This window comes from Caloenas nicobarica, chromosome 2 (genome assembly GCF_036013445.1).
Source record: "Caloenas nicobarica isolate bCalNic1 chromosome 2, bCalNic1.hap1, whole genome shotgun sequence".
NCBI classification, from domain to species: Eukaryota; Metazoa; Chordata; class Aves; order Columbiformes; family Columbidae; genus Caloenas; species Caloenas nicobarica.
The window spans coordinates 116,358,618-116,379,819 of NC_088246.1; the positions used below are offsets into that span (position 1 = coordinate 116,358,618).

Here is a 21,202-nt window from a genome sequence, read left to right on the forward strand (position 1 = left end):
TTTTCTTAAACTGAATCTACTATAACCTGCTTAGGACAAGTGTCGGCATCATGTAGATGCCAGTATCTTACCTAACTAAACACCAGTTACCTCGAAAGTCAAGTATTGACTCCTCCTACACAAGATTTCAGTTCGGACTAAATTCTTAAGACACTCAGTGCTGCTCAGCAACCTTTACTTCCCAACCTACCAAACCAATAAGAACAGAAGGTGGTATTGTATGCAGTGGATTACATTAGCCACGCAAGTCCCAGCAAAGTCTAAATGATAAGCTCACCGATCAATAAGACAAACTTTGTACTCTGGAAGGCAGGTTAATAGTACAATCCACATCACACCTATGACTAAACACAACATCAACTCCATCTTATTTCCAACCAGTGTTTTGGTCAGGTAGTGCTTGATCAGTTCTGGAGAAGACACAGTCTTGCCCCAAATCACAAAGTAAATTTTTTCAGGCAACAGGCTGTATTTTTGTTTCACTTTTTCTTTCAAACTAGACAAGATTGCCAAAAGATCATCCAATTGCAAGTTCCAAGAAGCAAGGGAACATTCCAAGACAAAAGAAATATTGGGAAATATTTTAACAGAAATCAGGTACAACGCAGAATGGTAAACAGCTTAACGCAAGCCTCACTGCTTCTGAAAAAAGCAAACCCGAACTGTAGTAGACACCATTCTTGCCATGTACTTCCTTCAGCATATGCTTCTGCTCTTGGCTGCAAATACCCAGAGAAATAATTGCAAGATTAGTCATTCTTTCACACACTGATTTTAATTCAAAACTAGTAATCAAAACCTTCTGAAGTAATAGTCCATCCAAAGAATATCTCAGTCACAGCTGTCCACTGCCAGGTGCTTTTTTGTTTTCTCTTTAAAAAATTATGCCAATAGCTTCTCTAGAACATGTCAATTATATATTGCTTTGGTGAATGGGATAGTGACAAGAGGACTTTCTACTACATCCATATTACAGAAGGGTCAAGAACAGGACAGAGTCCTGATGAATGGATGGGCTATGCCACAATGTCTCCATCCTCTCTAGAAAGACTGGGATCTGGGAGCATAAGGGAGATCTTTGCTTTCATTAAAAAACATCCATCCCTATCCTCATCAAGACAGTACTGAAATTAAGCCAGTTGCTAGGGAATGAAAAGAACTGCCAGCTGGTGCTGAGTATATGTTAAAAGTGGACTGGCACTCCAGAGAATCTTCTGACAAGTTTCCCCAAATTTGTCAGTCTACTTCTGTGCCAAATTATGATATAACATATCAAAGCATCAGTTTGGTGGGTACTGTATATAACAAGTAGGATAAGGAGAAGCATTTTTCCTTGTGGACAAGTCTGTTACATAAAACACAGATTCCTCCAGATTCCTCATAAGCCCAGGTAGTCAGGAAAACACTGTTGGGTATCCAAATATCACAGACACTCCAGCAGAGTAACACAACTTGGGCCTCAGCATCCTGACTGCATGATGAACTATAAGCCCATTCAAGGTAAGTATTTCACCTCTCTATTGAAAAGAGCTGCTCAACTATGCCAACAGTTACCATGACAAGAAAAGCTTGAAGAAACCCTGTAACATAAAGCAAAGAGTCTGCTGCCTGTAAAGCTGCTTTCTCCTGTACTGTCTGGGATTGTCTTATTTCCAGCAAGAGTCGCAACACACAATTCCCTCAATCTGAGTTTCAGTAACAGACCTGGGACTCCTGAGGTGGAAAGGGAAGGATAAATAAGCTTCACTGGAAGAGCTGACCACACTCTGATATGGTTCTCAGTATAACAAGGGTTTTTAAACACTACACATCACTTCTCCTAATGCTGGCCTTACAGTGCCAAGAGACAATTATGCTGGACTGAACTCCACACCTGCAAACCTCTCCAGAAGCTGTAGACACTGACCAGCCAGCCTTCTCCAGGGGACATGCCTTAAAACATGAGCATGCTATACAATAAACAGTGGAAGAACAAAGTCAGACACTGCTGTAAGAAATTGCTCTCTAGAGACACCTCTCTCATTTTTCTGGGAAATGACTCTAGTTGAGAAAGCCTGTCTACAACAGCTCCTGCCAAAGACACCAACCTCCAATCCCTAAACCTCAGCTACCTCCTTTGACCCAACAAGTTTAACAAGCCTTGGGAGTTTATGTGTGAGAGTGAACAAGCCCAGTATTGTATCATGAGCACAGATCGACAGGCAACTCAAAATGAGCTTTTCCCAGTGTACTTGCAGCTAACTCTTTTCTGAATTAAGATTTGCATACTCCCCCATCACTGCAAAAAAAGATTTATATTCACAAGTTGCTACAGAGCAGCTGTCAAACAGATGACTAGGAGAAAATGAAGATTTTTTTTTTCCCTATTGAACTTAAGGAGGTGTGGGCTGAGAAGCGGGGAGAAGGAATAAGAGTCCCTGTTCAGAAGCCAAAAATTTTTAAGTGATTTTTAAGACAAGACCAGACTGACTAGGAAGCACTTCAGCTCATGAAACCTGAAGTGTCAGGGTAACAGTAGAAACACCAGCTACATTTTGCAAGAGTGGGAAAGCAAGGGGAAAGAGCAGAAGCAATGAGAGAAACTTAACTCAAGGGAAGTTCATTTCCTACTGCAACAACTTACCAGGTAAGTCTTCAGTTCTAGATAGAAAAGTTTGGCCAATGTATTTGATTAGTAAATACACCTGAGAAGTGTAGTGTTCAACCACTAGCAAGGTTGGATTTGAATTCTGACAAGGTGTTTCCCACTCCTCTCTGAGATACTTGAATATATTCTGTTAACTATATTCAAAGCAAGACGTCCACAGCCAGCAGTGTTCTCACAAAGGTTGTGGAGCATTTTTGGTACTTGTTAAAAAAAAGCGCCACTTGTCAAACTACCCTAAACATGGAAAGAAAGGGCAGTAAGTTTCTATGCTTTTTGTAAAATTTTTACTTTGAAGTGAGTTGATAACTGGAGACAAATTGAGAAGTGAGCAAAAGCACAGAACTAGTCTACTACTAGTTGTACCATTTAGGAGCATTATTTATAAACAGAACACCCGTTAGTGGTACATAACAGTTGAAACTGTACTATGACAGGCTAGCTTTCACATAATCTAAACATTCCTGTACCTAAATAACTGCATCTAAAGTAAGATCACATCTATGTAAAACCATGAATACTTCCCTCAGCACACACAAAAGCTGTGTTTGCAGAAAACCTACCCCTCTCAGGTAAAACCTATTAAAGAGAAAAATCAGGATAATTCCAAGCATTTCCTAAATTGTTTGTGCAACTTGTATGTAATCAGGGAATCTTATCTGCAAGAAACAAAATGAGTACATTCACCCTTTAATTCTTGACTTGCTCAGCCATTTCTCAGCATTGTGGACAGAGTCTGCATTTGTAGCTCATTTTCATATGCTTCCTGAGGTCTGTATACTTAATCAAAGCTAATAACTTCTCCAGCTCTCCAGGAGATGCCATTGGTCTTATTAAATTTTGCTACTTATTTAGTGCTTCTTCCCTTCCCCAGTACTGCCCCCCCCCACTTTAAACACAGAAGAGTTTGACACATGTGAAGCATTCAATCCTGAAACCGAGCGTGCCAGCACTCTGTGCTATCGAGTTTAATTACACATTTCCACCACTCCCATGATGAAAGCATCAGTGCACCGGGAAGCACTGTTAACTGACCCATTGCCATCTGAGTTCAGATTAATAACACCCTTAACTCTGCTGTTCTTAACACTGGATATCATGCTTTGGCAGCACAAAGTGAACTCCCATTTCCTGCAGGTTCTTCCTTCCATGTTGAGTGTCCACTGCTCTCCCATGACAGGGATTTAGGAGTTATCACAACAGTAAGAATGCATTGATAACAGCATATCACTTAAAGGTGAGACTTCAGCAAATAAACTACTAGTTCAGTAAGCAATCTTACCACATTACAAGCACTTTTCTTGCCCCAGTTTTGGAAAAGAGGATATTTCTGTAATAGTGCCCACAATTTCTACAACCAGAACTACACAACAGAGACTGACCAGTGACCAATTTAGCCTGTGCCAACAGCAGCAGGTAGCAGGGCTCAGCTGGAGCAGATCTGCAAGCCAAACAGATGGTGCCAAGGACTTGAACCAGATACATTTCTGGCGGTGTTCTCTTCAGATCAGCTCTACTCTCCTACCACAGACTAAGTGTCCAATAGCAACCAGACTATCTTCTGATTCAGCTTCATTCAGGAATCTGGTTCATGCAATCAGATTGCTCTACAATGTGAATCAGAGCATGGTAAGTGGGGACAAGTAGCTGCTGCTGTGAACATATCCTTTCTAATACACCTCTTGTTCTAAAATCACAGTCCTGCATTGCCCTGAACTGTCACAGCTAGCAAAACTTTTGTTGTGAGTAAACAACCAGAAGTGTCTAACACGCAGACAACGTTCTTTTAAAAAACAAACCAAAAATGCGGCAGTAGCTTCTCTCAACCTGCCAAGTGGAAGCCGAGGATTCTTCAGCTCAAAGTGCAAGCCTAGTTATGCAATACTCTCACATCTAAACTCACTCCTACGGTGGACATTTAAAAATTCAAAGAACTGTAACTAGAAAAAGATGGTATCCTAACAGAAAAACTGCTCTCAAAATAGTGGTGTTTTTCCACTGACAGGCATTATAACTTGCAACACCATCCTGTTAAAAATACATCACTGTTTGCTCAATCTCCTATACAGCCTAGTAAGATAATTCATGACTATGTCTATTTATCAAAAATCAAGTAATTTAACTTACTAAAATATTATGAGATTGTAAATCAGGTTTAGCAAAAGCTTTGATGACAAAGTCCTAGCAGTTTCAATTTCTGGAGGTATAAATTTTTAGCCTCTGACAACTGGGCCTAGTCACTACTCTGTGTTACAAAAATATTTATCATGTCTCCTGTCTCATTAGCCCAAGAAAGATGACCCACATTCCCAGACTCTGAGCCAGTGTCATATATCCCCGACTCCTCTGCTCTCACTGTATTCTTGTTATACAGAGATGAGGAACCTTCTATAGTTGAGAATCCACAGACATTGCAGAAGCAAGAGTGTTAGAAAGTTATTACCAGGATCCCAGTGATTAGCAATCCCTCTCCTCCCCCCCAAAAAAAAAAACCCCAAACAAACCCACCAAAACCAAAAACCCGCCAGAAAACTACTTCCTTTTGTGCTTACGGTGAAAGTCATAACATGCATCCAGAAAAACATCACATTTTCCCTTCTCTAGCCCCCAAAAACCTAGAGTGCCCTTCTCCCAAACACATGCCTTCAGAGACAGAGAGAACTATAATCACTGCAAAGCAATGACTGTGAACAAAGAGAAGAGAATCTAATAGAAGTCTGATGAAGTTGACAGACAGTCAAGGAAGTGAGTCTGTCCTGGAAAATTATTTAAATTGCAATCAAGATTAATTATGCCAAGTAACTTCTCTCAAAGGAGAGAGAATTGACATATATGTTACATATATACACACATACACAGATACATATGCTCAACAAGTTTCACAGTTATACAGACCCACTCAATGTGATTTGTTTGCAGCTTCAAGCAACAAAAATACCACCTCTCCCAAGTACAGACAAGGCTTTGGACACATTCATTCAAGATTTAGAGACCGAGCCAGTTGAGATGTATAGACTAACAGCTCTTTAAAGCTGAGTATACTCTCATATACACAAAGCAAGCCTTGCTGGAGAGACAACATTCCAGCAGCACCAGATAAACAACTACTCTCTGCCTGTGGCCTTTCAGTAGAATAGTTTTTTTGGTTCTGGTTGAAGAACCTGTTTCTAGTGTTCCTCAATCTCTTATCCTCCTTGAAAGCTTGCTAAATTTGTTACTGTGCCAACCAGCAAAATCTGCTGCCAACGTGCTGTGTTGCTGCGCTAGTGCTACACTTGAGCAGAGACTCCACTTGGCCTGTTTTCATCCCCTGCTCAAATTGTGCACTGCAGCACACCTATCGAGGAGTCTGGGAACACCGCTCATCTGTCAGAAGCAACAGACACTTCAGCCTGCAGAAAAAGTCACACCACACTTGCTCATGAAGTATGCCATCACAACTGAATTTTCTGCTACAGTTAAACTATGTTCACCCTCAAGCTTCTCCAGATCCTTCATAGTTTTAGACAGTTGTGTGCTGCAGGATCACCCAGTTAGAGCTATTATTGAGCTCCGCTATGTACAGCCTCTCTATACAAATGCATATTGTAATCATCTTATACAGTTCAGAGTTTTCAAAAAAAAAAATCACTATTTGCATGCTCTGCACATAAAAATAGGAAAGATAGTAAACTGAAGAGCAAATAGAGAAGGAAAAGGTATTTTGGAAATGCACACAGGATTTCGATTCATCCTTTTCTTCCACCTGTGACGCTTAGGGTATACAAAATTTAAACAGAACAAGCCCTTCTCAACTTTATTATCCCTCAAAGCTAGGGACTTTTATGGACTGATCTTAATAAAAGAAAAAACGTATACCACCATGAAGAAGGCAAGTCAGAAGGCTACCAGATACAGTTACATCTCCTAAAATAGGAGCCTTAAGTTTTGCTATTTAAAAAAGGGTGTAACAACCCAAGCAATCAGACCTTTCATGACTGCCCTTGAACTCTGTCATGCTAAAGTGAAACAACACAATTCTACAGCTGAACTGGGGCAAATTTTGAGAGGCCTGTTCATGAAGCATTCTCCTAAAATTCGTTCCACATTAGAAAGGCAAAGATTTCACTTCAAGTGAGACTGTGCCCACCCCCTCATCCCTCAACGCATTCACCACACGCACATTCTCAACATCATTAACTTACCTGAAACAGCATCATAGAACTGCTCTTCGCTGATGATGCTGAGAGGCGGGGATCCCTTAACCAGAGACTGCTCTAGTTCATGGTGCTCGGTAGCAAGCGTCTCTAATGCTTCTGACAAGATCTTGTTTTTCTCCTGCTCATGCTCCAGTTTCAAATTCCTCACCTATAAGTAGATACATATATGAATAAAATCTCTCCTCTCCAGAGAATGTGTAGCTGGAAGCTATTTGGAAAATAGACTCAAATAACTGGCAAACAGCTGGAACTGAAACCACATAGACGAATGAGAATATTACAGTATTTTTGTGATGACAATAAGGTTGTTACTTGGCATTTTCAGTGGCTGAGAAATCTGACAAATAAAGATCTGACAGTATAAATCACAATACCATAAGTAAATTCAAGACAGATAACCATACCTTAAAACTGAGGGGAAATACAACTCTGCTTAAATTACCTTAACTGTGGAGTTGGTGATCGGTTTCTATATACACCAAGCTCTTTGTACTAGTCTGCTCTAATTTGAGCCAAGTAGCATCACCTAAATTGAATTACGGAGTGAATGCCAGCTAGAAATAACTGCAACTGAACTATGAGGTGAAAACATTTAGCCCTGGGGATTATAGGAGGTCGAAAAAATAGATTCTTCTACTAACTGACTTAATGTCAATATAAACAGCTCTCCCTTCCCACTCCCAAAACAGTTCACAGAGGAGCCAGAAGCTGACAAAAAAAAAAAAAGTCCAGCCACCAGATGGTGGAGGTTTTTTTTAAACCCACACATGCAATCAGCTCCAGAGAAAGTTATAATATCCACGTCTTGAGTCCAGGACTAGTAATGGGAGAGCACCATGTCCTTCCTGTTTCCTCCTCTTTTTTTTTTTTTTTTTTCTGGTGCTTTCCCACATCCTGTTTCTGCCAGGGAGAAAAGAGTGCTGTAGCTGAAGGCTCAGGAAGGGCCTCTTCTCCCAGCCCAGCAAGTCTTTTAGTGTGCTACTTCTTCAGGCCCTAAACCATTGACTTTCCCTTTCTCTTCCTCTCTCCCTTCTAGTCCCGTTCTAAAAACATCCCCAACCCCTGCCTTTTCCTCTAGTTTACTCTCAAAGGTCAGTTTACAAAGCTAATTCTCCCTCCACTAAGAAGATGCAAGGACATGACAATCTCTTGGAACAGTTACAGGGACAACTTACTTTCCTAAGCAACTTACACATATACCAACATTACCTTTTGGAATCTAATTTTGGAACTGTTTGTATGTCCTGTTTGGTCACACTTTACACTAAAGCTTTACTGTGGAGGCTTCAGCCCCCTCAGTTGTAACAACCACTCAAATGGATTCAGAGTTGGGTACAAATGAGGGGGTACAAATTTAGAGGCTAGAAAGGAGATCTTAGAGCAGATCTGCCACTTTAGAGAAGAGTTTCTATGCTGGCAGTAACATATTCTCTGAAGAAAGATTTATGGAAGAAATTTTCACCCCCTCGGTTGTGCCAAAAACTAAATCAGCTGGTTTGGCTGCCAGGCTGTGAGTGTAAAGGGGCAATCCAATTAAATGATAATTAAAAGAGTATAAAATTGGGTTGCTAATTGAAAGCAATAAAACCAGTAAGTCACTTACTGTCTAATAGTTTTACCCTGAAGAAAACGAAGAAAATCTGGACTAGTTACTGTCACTTTCATTTAAAGTTCACTCTGACAGTACCAAGGAAGCCAATTACTGCAATGTTCCATACAAATCAGACATGCCACTGCAAAAGATCTGTTATTAAGCAGTTTCTGCAGGAGTTACATTTTGCAGGCTATCAAACAGTTAAAAAACTGCTCGTTTCGAGAAACAGCATTAGTATTTCACTCTCCCAAGAGAGGGAGGGTGGAAGACTAAAAAGAATGAAAAATACATTTTATTTTCAAACAGCAAAGTGAAACCAGTTATTAAAATGGTATTTGCAATTTTTTTTGCAGTATTGAATTAGATGTCTTTATACTCTTAATGTTTTGTTTTGATAAATGATTTGAGTGATTTAAATCTTTACCTAAAACTTAGGTTTCAATGTTATTTAACAGCAAAATGAAAGAAAATCAAAATTTATCTAATGAAAGCCATATGAACCTTTTCTTGGCATCCTCTAAAAGCACAGTACTGTGACTAAAAAAGCAACAACAGATATAGGCTTAACATACATCCTCCCCACAAAATCTTTTATTGACTTTAAGGTTCCTCTGCACTATCATAATATAGAGCTAGTCAGAATGGCAGAAGGTGTACTGGAAACAAACCCCCTTTTGGAAAGTAAATAACCAGCTTTACAGTAAGGTTCACTTCCCTGTGTACTTCCAGATTTCCTAGCTGCCAATCACTAGCACAGCAATTAAACACTACTAGTATGCAAGGAAAAAAAACCAAAACAAAACACCACCAGAACAACAAAAACAAACCAAAACCACTTCTCATTTGTTAGATAGGCAGCACAATACTAGCCAGAAGTTAAGGAAAAAAAGAAAACATGTTTAAGTTGGCTGCTTGTAACCTTTGCAATGTTCATTCGTATCTGAATGAACTGGTTTAGAAACAATCTTAATTCAGTACTTGGGGACTGGACATGAGTCCAATATTAAGCTTCTGCCAACAGTAGTGACCTTGTGGGATGGACATGCGTTCAGAGCTGGAGGTGGCTCCACCGACCTCTACAGCCAAGTATTCAGTGAATGGTGAGAGTTTACACCAGCAGCTCTTTTCAGGTAGTGGTCTGGAAATACTGTCTGTAACTACACTGTGTCCTTGAGTGCCAAAACAGTTCTACAGTGTCAATGTGAAAACTACAAAACCAAGACAGTTCTACTTCCATTATTTGACTGATTTCACCTGTAGAAAAGCAATGCTTGCAGAGATAGACCTAGTACAACCCCTTCACGTACTCTACACAGGTATCACTGGAGAAATAACTTTGTTTGAAATAAGCATACTATTTATTTTTATTTTTTAAACACAAAGCAGCTTTAAGCAATACTACCATTTTGTCACCTTGTCTTTTATTATTGACAAGAAATCTCCTGAAACCTTCTTGCAGCAATTTGGCTGTAAAGGCAGGGTGGTTCTGTTGGCTTGTTTGGTTTTGTTTTCCAGAACCACATACTCCATTCTTCCAAGCTTCACAAGAAATATATGGGCAGATTGGCACTATTTCCGAAGCATAAATTTATTGAACAACATAATTGACCAACTGAGTGATAGGTTTTCAAAAAATGTAAGTAGATTGCTGTTATGTATAATTCTGCCATACCCTATTTTTCATTCACAAGATTTGGCCAATGATAAAGGTTAATTATTCCATCTCCCTAGCTACTCCACCACCAGTTTGAGATAAGACTTCAACTAAATCCATTTTCCTAAAGTTTTTTTCTTCCCCATGCTCTCTTTCTTCAGTGTCACAATGCAAAAACTGCAAGATTACAGAAGAAACGTCCAGACTAGTTTTAGAAATGCTTATTAATACAAATTTTTAGGATATATGTATAAAGCAAGAAAGAGCATGAAATGACGAAGAAAACAACCACTTTCAGAAGCATACACATTTCAGTCTATTAAACTGGACACAAATAGACAAATATTTTTCAGTGGAATACCATATGATTTTGTGAAGTTGCATTAGCTGAGTCCCACACTATTCTACACAGTGACGCAAATATATATATATGGTAGTAAAATATCACACCAAAATGACGCAGGTATCACTGTATACACAGCTCTGGAAATCCAGTCTGAGTATACCCAGGAAAATATCAGAAGAGTCATTTTATTGACAGCCTGCGTAAGACAGCTTGTGATACAGCCATGGCTTCTGTACCTCTAGTAGCGGTGCCTGAGCTGAGAAAGAGATAGATGGTAATTCACATCGTACTGGGTTCAGCTCCTCATCCTCCAGCCATGGCACAGCTGTCACCTTTTTGATCCCTGCTGCTGGTCCCTGCAATGCCAGTTCTAAGCTCTCCACAGAGCTTCACAGGGACAGCAGCACACAGCAGTGAGTCCAGCTTGAGGCCAGCTAAGCTCCCAATGTTCAGCTGGTCGGGCTCCCTGCCTTACCCTTGTCAGGAGATATTCTTCACAACAGCAATTACAGCTATCAATAAAGTCAGGCTTGTGCTTGCACTGTTAAACAATGACAGTTAAGATCAGTCTTGCTCTCATCTCTAAAAAGAAAATATTATTATAGTGAAACTTCAGATTCATAAATGCTGATGTAGCTTTGTCTCACAGAAATAAACAATCACTCAATCATTAACCTTACAGCTATAACCTGGTACACTGACACATAACCACCAAGACTTCAGTATCTAGGTCAGTACAACAATTTGTTAAAAAAAAAATTCTCCAGCTGAAGTGGTTTGATATCCAAGTTAACTGGTTTTACTTCTGGTTTAACCAAATGGGAATCTGCTTCCAAATAGCTTCCCATAAACATTTGAGTCCTTAAGGCTGTAAGCACTGAATTGTGAGTTTAAATGGCAGAGTTATTTTAGCAGTCAGACCTCTATTTATTTTATTTTTAAAAGAAAAGCAACGTGCTATTTGCAGACACTTTTATTGTCTTTCCCTGCTATTAGAAGTCCTGCTAAGCATAAGAGCACGGTTTAAAAGTTAACTCCTTCACTGTGTATTCCTAGCAGAAAGTCCACATGCCCATTCCAAAATACCAAGAAGCTTATCTGTGTATAACAAACACCAGTCCCATTCTTTTCTGTACCCTCAGCTTCCATGAGGTAGGTGGGAGACTAGTAACATGCACCAAACCACCTTTTTTTCTTTTCTTTTTTTAAAGCCTGAAGTCTTGGACTACATTGATGCAGTCTGTAACCAAGGCCTCTCTCTGTCCATCCTGAAGACATGTCAGCACAATACACAAAGCACTTCCTTTGTTCAGTGCTGGATGCTTTTAATTTAAATTAATGCCCAACAACAGTGGCACTTTTGTGGGGTAGGAAAGGGTCACACCACTATATGCCCAGCTAATAAGTTATCATCTCAGCAACATGCTATTGCAGCTGCAAGTAAATCTTTAAAAGAACAGAAAGCAAGCAAGGCACAGAACAAATACAGACACCTCAACAATATGTAGACCTACGTACCTTTAGCATTACAGTAGTAAATTGAAAGACAGCATACCTTAGCTCTAGATTCTCCTAGACTGAGAGAAAAGACAGACTTCGTAATAGTGTGATTTAGCTGAATTTTACTTTCAAAAGCACTCAGTGTTAGGAATAAGAATACCCAAAATATGCAGACTTTTGAGCTGTGTAGGAAGGAAGGACCACCTCTTTCACATAGCAGCCACTGGGGGATCTGAAGACAGACTCTGCCAGAGCCTCAGAACACTGCGTACCAGTTCTGCTGTGCAGTGAGCTGAGCACAGGGCAGCAGCCTGTGACACAGCCTCACCAGCGGCTCTGACTATTCAGAAGCAGGGTTTTGGTTTTCAAAACGAATGGCTTTGTCCAACTGTCACAGAAACACCATCCTCCCAAAAAATGTCACTGCTTATGGGATGTTCGCCATGAAGCACAGACCCAAGATGCAAGTTTTTCAGCGGGAAGCCAAGGACTAGTCCAACACCTGGCTGGAAAGTAGAAAAACACTGCTATAGTAGAACTGATGGTTTTCTGTGGACATCTCCTGACATTAAGAAACACAATCCTCCTTTCTGTAACCAAGTAAACATCAGTTAAGGCTGCCATTTGCTTCACACTACATCTATTTATATGAAACTGTTAGTTTCCGGGGTCAGCGACTCCAACAGGACATACTATCCTGAAAAACAAGACCTAAAAAGCTCTGCATTGTAACACATTACACTATGGAAAACTACTCACAGGAAGCACTGGGAATCCGAAGCAAGGATTCTCTCTCTTCTTCTGTGATCTTCATACCAAATGAAAACCGCTACCAAAAACGTGAGGCTAACAGTGCAAATCACAACCTCCATGCAGCTTGATATGTATGCTATTTGTCCATTCTAACAGAGAAGCTCACATAGTTGCAATTTTGCTGTTAGTACAATGCATCCCCTATTGCTAGCGCCTCCATGCATAAGCCAGCTCTTTGCGGTGACCAGTTTAAACTAGTGCTAAGTAAATCTGTTATTATTTTACATGTAATGTAGAATGAAAACTACATAGTTTCAAGAAGAGTCAAGTCTGCCTCCATGTCCTGAACAAAAACTGCCTTTCCATTTCATCATGGAAGAAATATAAAGACTTTGAATACCTTCCATGAGGCATATCTGTTTAGAAATAGAATAGTTCTATATATTTGGTTAGCTAACTTTGAAGCATGCTACTGCAGCACTAATGCTACAGGACACACTTCCATGAAAAACTGCTTTTAAATCATCTGCTACCTGGAGTAGGGCTAAGTTGTTGATTAAGCTACTACTGAAGTGAAAACTGAAACCAGTTGCTTTCACGTGGAGTTCTCTTAGTTTTAACTACATTTTATCTTCAATAGAGGAAGTTTTCCAGAAAAAAAAAGAGGCTCGATTTTTAGCTCTACTTATGGGACTTAACTCCCACTAAGCATGCATTAGTATATGTTAAGAGTATGTATAATCCTGCTTTCCTCCTAACCTCACCCAAAAAAAAAAAAAAAACAACCACCAGGGACAGTTTTAGTATGTTTTTTTCAGTACATTTCTTTGCTAGCACGCCTCAGGTATTTGAAGTACTAGAGAAAGTAACAAGTATGTTATGACGACTCATAGGACACAAACTGCAAGTGTGACAGCTCACATTAAAGCAAAACCAAAGTGTTCCCAAATAGATGCAATCCCTTTCATGAACACATCACTACATTCCTAAAGCCCTAATGCATGTAAGTATTTTATACAAAACTTTTGGAGTTCTTATCTGTTTACACACAAGCCTTTCCAAACAGAGTCCCCCTGCTGAATTGCCACTCCCCATCACCCACAAGGAACTTGTGACGAACATCTGCTATCTTAACATACATTAAGGCCTTGTATCATAACTCATTTGCTGGAGTAAACCAGCTCTTGTAAACTTCATCATAGCCTTGGCTCACCCCAGGGTACAGAGCACTGATCCAAAAGAAGTCATGCTTTACTTCAGCCATTGCTTCACGCTTAGGTTGTCTCTCTCTCTCTCTCTCTCTCTGTGCTATAAGCTTACCATTTACCCTGCTTAAGAGATCTATCAGATCTCTCGTTAAAAATAGAGTAGTTAGATAGCACTTGCCAGTGGCTTGAACTACTGCTAGTGCAACTACTGAAATGCAAAACAAGATGTGACCAGTTAATCAAGGAAGTAAGCTGAGCTCACTGATGATAGGTAAAGGGTTACTTACTGTATCACAAGACATCATCAGTCTTCATCTCAGAAGTCTGGCCAGCTGACTCTACAGATACAGCATCAGAGTACCACATCTTACTGAGATCATCAAATTCAAAAGAAAAAAAAAAACTCAGAAGGCTAACAACATTTCACTTTCTTTCAGATTCATATACAGGAAATATCACCAATAAAGTTCCTTTTTGTACAAAGGCTGAAAGACTCACACACATACAAGCATACCAATACATACCAATTTGAAGTCATGGTAATCTATTCACTTATATCCCAACTCAAAGCCTATAGAAGAAACCAAAGACTTGTAAAATCAAGTCATAAGACTTCCTCAATCACTCCCCAGCTGAACAGAAGGATTCATTGTTAGTTAACTACCAACATTCACCTCAAAAAGTTCAAGAGGAGGAGTCTACTTCTTCTGAGTACAGCGTTATAATATTTCCCTATACTTGATTTATTAAAATAATAAAATTCTGCTAATGAAGGAAAGGATCAGATATTATCATAAAACTCAGAGAAAGCAGAACCACTGCTAGAAGCAAGAGCCAAGCTATCATCCACAAAGAAGAAACTCAGACTTCGGCAGAGTCACATCAACACAGAGAGACATCAAGGCAGTAAGAGAACTGTTACTCAGCAGAAGAGCTGGAGATGCTGAAAGCAGCCAGCACCCTTCTTCCAGATACAAGTGTGTTATAAAAATTCATAGTTCAAGACTGCCTGGATTAACAGTTTCTGAACTACCCATATGCCAGGGACAAACACTGTGTGCCTCCCAGCTTTCCCTCCTAAGGCACTGACACTTCCTCCCCAACATGGAGCTTGCTGCCTTCCTTCCCTCTCCTGTTTCCACATTTGGTTATGTCAAAGTCTGTTTATTCAGAGGCCGATGAAGCACCACAGTTTTAACCAGCGGAGAATGTCGCAGTTTTGAGCCAAGAAACCATCTAGGAGTGCAAGAACAAACTGCAAAGACTTCTGATTGCAGATTAGAAGGACAGTTTTGGCTTAAAAGCTTGGGTTTAAGCTTTTCTATCACAGAAACTGCTTTCTTCAAAGTGATCCTGCACTGGTCAAAACTTAACAGAGCTTTTTCTGTTTTGTTTCTAAACTGAGACTTCAGGCAATTCCAAGTCTTCCTCTCAAAAGTGGGGGTTTTTTGTGCCTTTTTTTTTTCATTTTACTGAGATGACTTAACTGTAAACTGATAAATATCATGAAGCCTACTTCAGTCTGAGAGCTGCAGAAGTTGCCAGTTTCCAGAGTGCATTCTGTCCCTACTTGTGTTTGAGTATTATAATAATAATTAGCCAAATTTCAGGAGTTCAAACAAAAAGCCGCCCGATTTCATCATTTTCTGTTAAGTACTGTTTCTGTGCTGAGTGAAGCTGAAATTAAATATGGCTGCTATTCACATTTGCCAATAGTTTATGCCAAAACAAGATGGGGCTGAATGACATCAGCAGTGATGTACCTGTTTGGGAAGCTTGTTTCAAGTGGCAGAGCTACAAGATTACCAGAAAAAACCACACCCCAAAGTTATTTTGCTGGCCTAGCGAGATTAAGTATCTATTTCCTCAAAGGCATATGCTACAAGTAACCCTACCCAAACTATGGGTCTAATTCAAGCAGAGGTATTATACTAATGCCAACAGGACTACAACAGTACATTGCCGCATGTTCTCAGGTCTGATAGAGACTTTTTTTTTTTTGCATCTTTTCCTTCTGAAAGACTCTGGACATCTTCGAAGTTCGGTAGTCTCACACAGAGACCAGACTTTAAGATGTAAAGGTTCTCAAGAACACACAGGAAACATTTCCTTTTGATTCTTAAGGACCGTTTTGAAAATAGATCTTAAGGCAGTTTCGATCTAGCTACTTCCCTTGAGTATTTTTCAGTATACACCACTGGTTACTTTGATCAACCCCTTTGTATTCCCCTACCCCATACTTCTTCCCAGTTGGACCACAGCAAATGCATGTATTAATGTTTTCTCTTTTGAAGCAATTGTCATGTTTTTGCTATGTTTTTGTTGGCTCTTAGTGGCTTACTAGTGCTGCTACACAACTGAACACACTGACTCAGAGTGAAACCAGCTTCCCATTAAAAAATTAACACATTTGAAGCTGGTTGTCTGTTCTACAAGCTCCGCATTTTGAATCTTGTTAATTATTTATGAAGAATAACTGCCGATTTTTTAACAAAAGCAATTCCAAAACAAACACACATGCTGTACAGTTATTCTTCATTCATAAAAAACTCAGATGTCTTATTTGCTAGTTTTTATTTCGAATGCTAACCAAACTAGTTAAAAATGAGGAAAGTTGAACTCCTACATAGGCCAGAAGTCAACAATGAGTTTCACACCACATTGCTGGGAGTTTTGATCTCCAAACACAATCCACCTTGGAAGGCATTCTCATTTGTTAGAGCCCAGAACAAGTTCTTCTCAACACTCCAATATTAAAGAACCAGACTTCAAAGACAGGCACAAATGCAGAAATCCCATTTCTACTTCAGATTTTAGAAGGACTTGCAGCATTAAGAAGTCTGTCTCTTCTCAGGGAAGATCTTCCTCTGCACTGCTGTTCTGACCTTACCCCTAGAGCAGGCAGCAGCCAGCGGACGTCAGCTGGGCCCTGGTTGGGCTGATAAGACATTTCCTGAAATTAGAGTATGTCACAGGGAAGTCTGTCCTCCAGTTAGGGCAGACAGATAACTCTGCTTTGGGTTATGGAAATCCAAACTGAAAGTTCACAACCTTAGAGCAAATTAGCAAAAAGACATCAGCATAACGAGAATGAAATCTGAAATATTGCCTCCCACTTCTTATTTTTGTTAGAAATAATTACCAGAGTCTAAAAGCACTACAATTATACCCCAATATGACACCTATTACTATATTACAAGGAGACACTACGGAGCACCACCACTGCCATGCAGAATGGCTAGATAACCCAAATATTCTCACTGAGTGGAACAGATCTTCTCTCCTTATGAATGATCTCAAACACTTTTGCCTTTATCTGGTGAGGGTTTTTGTTGTTGGGGTTTATCTTTCTCTATTGCAATAATTCAGTTTGTTACTCATTGCTACTCAGGTCCTCCTTGTGAAAAAGTAACTGAAGATGAATTGAGTAGATAAACAAGCCTGCTTCTTCCTGAGATACAGACTTAACACTGCAAAGCTGTTTACTAATAATAAATAATCTATTATTATTCCCTGATACGCAATCCAGTAGCATCTACAGCTCAGAGGAAGAAGTGGCCCCAGCTCAAACTTCTAGTAAGCTCTTTTATGAACTTATCTGATAAAATCCACTGGCTGCTAGAATAAACTAGAAGGTAGATTTGAAAGTCTAAGTCTAAAGAATTCAAAGAGTTCTCTCCACCCCAAGCTGAAGCAGGATCTGACAGCCTAGAGTGATGTGTTGCTTTGTGGATATGATATCTTTTATGTGGGAGCAAAGACAATACTGAAAAAACACTGTCCATATGTTATCAGCTGATCTGTGACACATAGTCCCCGGAAGTTTTTTCAAAACTACTGTACTCGACTGCCTCTTAGAAACTGTGAGGATGTCTGAGGGCTGTTCAGGCTGGAGGAGAGAAGGCTCAGGGCAGATCTCATCCGTCTGTATAAATACTTGAAGGGAGAGTGACAAAAGGACAGAGCCAGGCTCGTCAGTGGTGCCCATTGACAGGACCAGAGGCAATGGGCACAAACTGAAACACTGGAAGTTCCCTCCAGACATCACGAAACTTTTTTTTTTTTTTACTGTGTGACTGAGCACTGGCACAAGTTGCTCAGAGACACTGAGGAGTCTCAATCCTTGGAGGCACTGAATATGCACATAGTTCTGGGCAACCAGCTCTAGGTGGCCTTGCCTAAGCAGGTGGGTTGGACCAGGAGACCTCTAGAGATCCTTTCCAACCTCAGCCATTTTGTTATTCCGTGAGATTAGAGTGGTTTCAAGAGCTGGAAAATATACAGGTCAGACAAAACTAGATTTGTTATCCATAGGCACAGATGCAACTAAGGTTTCAAGCTATCTTAAAGGCTCAGCCAGCTCATTTTCACCTCAATTTGATTTGTCTGACCTTGCAGCAAGGTGTTTCACTGGAACAATAGAAAATCCAAGTTGCATACATAGCACAGAATACTTCCACAGTTAATAGTCTTGGTGGCATTTCCAGAAAGGTATAAACTACTGACATATATGGATTACCATATTACCTAGAGGAGTTATACCATTATCTTCACAAACTGAGATTATTCCCCACTACGATGATAAAATCCTCCTGTATGACCGTGCCCTATTGGTTTATCAGTTTAAACCATCCACACTCCTGCAGATGCCCTTCTGCTATGGTAGACCCACACAACGCCTAGAGGCTGATGCTCTGGCCAATTAAACTGAATGTTTCCAGACAAGGCAAAGAATATTTTTGTTCTTCCACCATAGCTCTTGACTCAAAAAAAGGATCTTGCAATAGCAACACTATTAAATTTCAAGATGAATACAAATCTGTATTTCTATTCAAGGGTCAAACGATGTATCTAAATGAGCTTACATTGTGGGAGCAGTGTAGCTTTGGCAGCACAAAACTCTCTGAAGCAGATGAAAAAGTTTATAGTCTGCTTCTGTGACTAAACTGTACTAAAATGTAGGCGTACCCCTACATTATAAGGTACACTGCAGGCTTCCTTCAAATAGGCATGCTTTGAAGCCGTTCTCAAAGTCTCCTACTATACCTATGGATCCAAGAGTTATTGCACTGATGTCTAAGATTTAACACTAATAATGTAGCAGTGACAAGTATGAGAGGAGGGAAAACATTCCTATTCAAAACCGTGACTAAGTCCATGTTTACCTTACAAGTGGCTTAACACAAAACTATGCAAGCAGAGTAAGCGCACCACAGGTGTCACTCCCAAATGCATTCTATAAAGACGAGATATTCAGATAAGGGCTGTCCTTACATCAAAGCTGGACATCCTCTTATAATGGACTCTCCAGGATACTCACACAAATGGATACACTTCATTGGTAAGAGGCCCTCTATCTTATCACTCCTTTGCAATGACATTCAGCTCAGCTCTTTACTATAAACGAAGCGTAATTTGCTTTGTGTGTGTATGAGCTATTCTTATAGGATAGCACAGGCCTGCAATTCCCATTTGTACATAACAGTGTACACATTTTTTAAAGTATATTATTGATACATTTAAAATGGGGTGATGTTAAGAACAATATGAGCACTCTGGAGAAAGAAGTTACTAACATTCCTTGATGACCAGGCCTGGCACATATCTTCAAGGAAAAATATATTACCAGTGATTTATTTTCAGTACATGAAAACTTCCTAAACACAGCCCATTTACCAATTCTAGTGCTAACCCCAGTGACTCAGCATTATACAAACACATTGCTTCACTGGACAGCACAGCAAGCAGAGATAACACACTTTTGAATATTCATGTTAAAACCAAAAAAGTTTTTGAAGTCACTGGCAGTCTGCGAGAGAGGACAACAAGTACATGTTCAGTTCATGAGATTAAAAAAGAAAAAAAAAATCAGACAAGAGTTCAAATTCCACAATGGTTGACCTCTGTTACAAAAACGGTATCAACTCTGAGGAATCATTGAATAAAGTGTACCAAAAAAAAAAAAAAGGCAGTTTTGGTTGAAAAGCCATGATTATGGCCAGGTGAAAAAAACCCACACACATCCTCACACAAACACCAGTACTATCTAATTGAGAAATCATCCATTTTATTCTTCGTAGCTGGAAGACACCTATATTTCATGGAACCAGAAGTGACTAAAATATACCAACTAAAAACACAACAAAGAACAGCAGAAAGGTTAAGTTTAGACTCAGTCAACCTCCTTTACTCAAGGAAAGGCCACACAATTGCACACGGACAGGCTACTAGCCCATATAGCAAGAGATCCAAAATCCCTGTCATTTAAGGAGACCAAATAAAACATACCAAAAATCCCATCATGTGAACTTAAGATGATTTGACAACAGTTAAGTGACATGAAGCCTTAAATTACTTATGCTACTCCAAGACAATGCCTTTAAAACAACCTCACACAAAACATATGGCAAATAAAGAGTTAAATATTGTATCTTCCTCAAAAGCATGTGTTAATATCCAGTACTGAACAGGCTACATGGAATTTGTTTTTCCTATGTGTAGAAATTATTTTTATTATTATTCTAAGAAACTAGCTTTTATCATATTTACAATTACAAAATTATAAAAACCTTAAGTTTCAAGAAAGAAAGGTCAAGGAGAATACATCTCCAGAGACTTAGTAAATATGTGTGACTGCAGTCACCCAGTTCAGCATTCTGATATTTTACACAGCTGAGAGATCAAACCAGACCATGTAGCCAGACTGCCACTGCACTCAAGTATCTCACACACTTGCATGCAAAAATCCCAACAAACACATAGTTAACAAGTATGGTGCTATGCACAGACGTTCAGCCTTAAATGCTGGGTTTTGCTGGTTCATTTTTTTCCTGAAATCTTACCAGTCCTTGGCTGACAATACACTGGCTGTCTGGGACCTAGCAAGTTTCAGAACTCTGCTCTTCTTCCATTCTTGCAAAACACATCAGAAATACATCAAACCAGAACACTGAAAACAAGATGATCAGCTTTACATGCCATTATGAAATCAAAGACACTAGAATGATTAAAATGTGAACCCTAATCACTCCAGTTTGTTTTCCATGCACAACAGAGAGGAAAACAAACAATATCCTCATAGCAGTAAGCAGTGAGAACACAAAGAAAATTTCCATGTTCTGTATTTCCTTTTTCTTCCTCTCTATCAGCACACACAGACAAGAGCACCATTTTTCAAATATACTCACAGAAAACAGCATTGCTAATTCCTATTTTAGAAGCTTACTATATAAAATACTATTCCATTTAACTTGATTGCTGCTTGATCTTTCCTTCCTGCAGCCTCAGCTAAGCCCCTTTTCTCC

The 21,202-nt window shown here is 39.6% G+C and overlaps 1 protein-coding gene across 5 annotated transcripts in view; it reads right to left on the reverse strand.

The window, feature by feature from the left end:
- The window catches only part of OSBPL1A (oxysterol binding protein like 1A), a 77,578-nt gene that overhangs the window by 21,592 nt on the left and 34,784 nt on the right, over positions 1–21,202 (reverse strand). For all 5 annotated transcript variants that reach the window (XM_065627899.1, XM_065627897.1, XM_065627896.1 and 2 more), the window contains one exon: positions 6,829–6,991. In XM_065627899.1, coding sequence (XP_065483971.1) covers positions 6,829–6,991 — 163 coding nt within the window. The remainder of the gene's footprint in view (positions 1–6,828; positions 6,992–21,202) is intronic.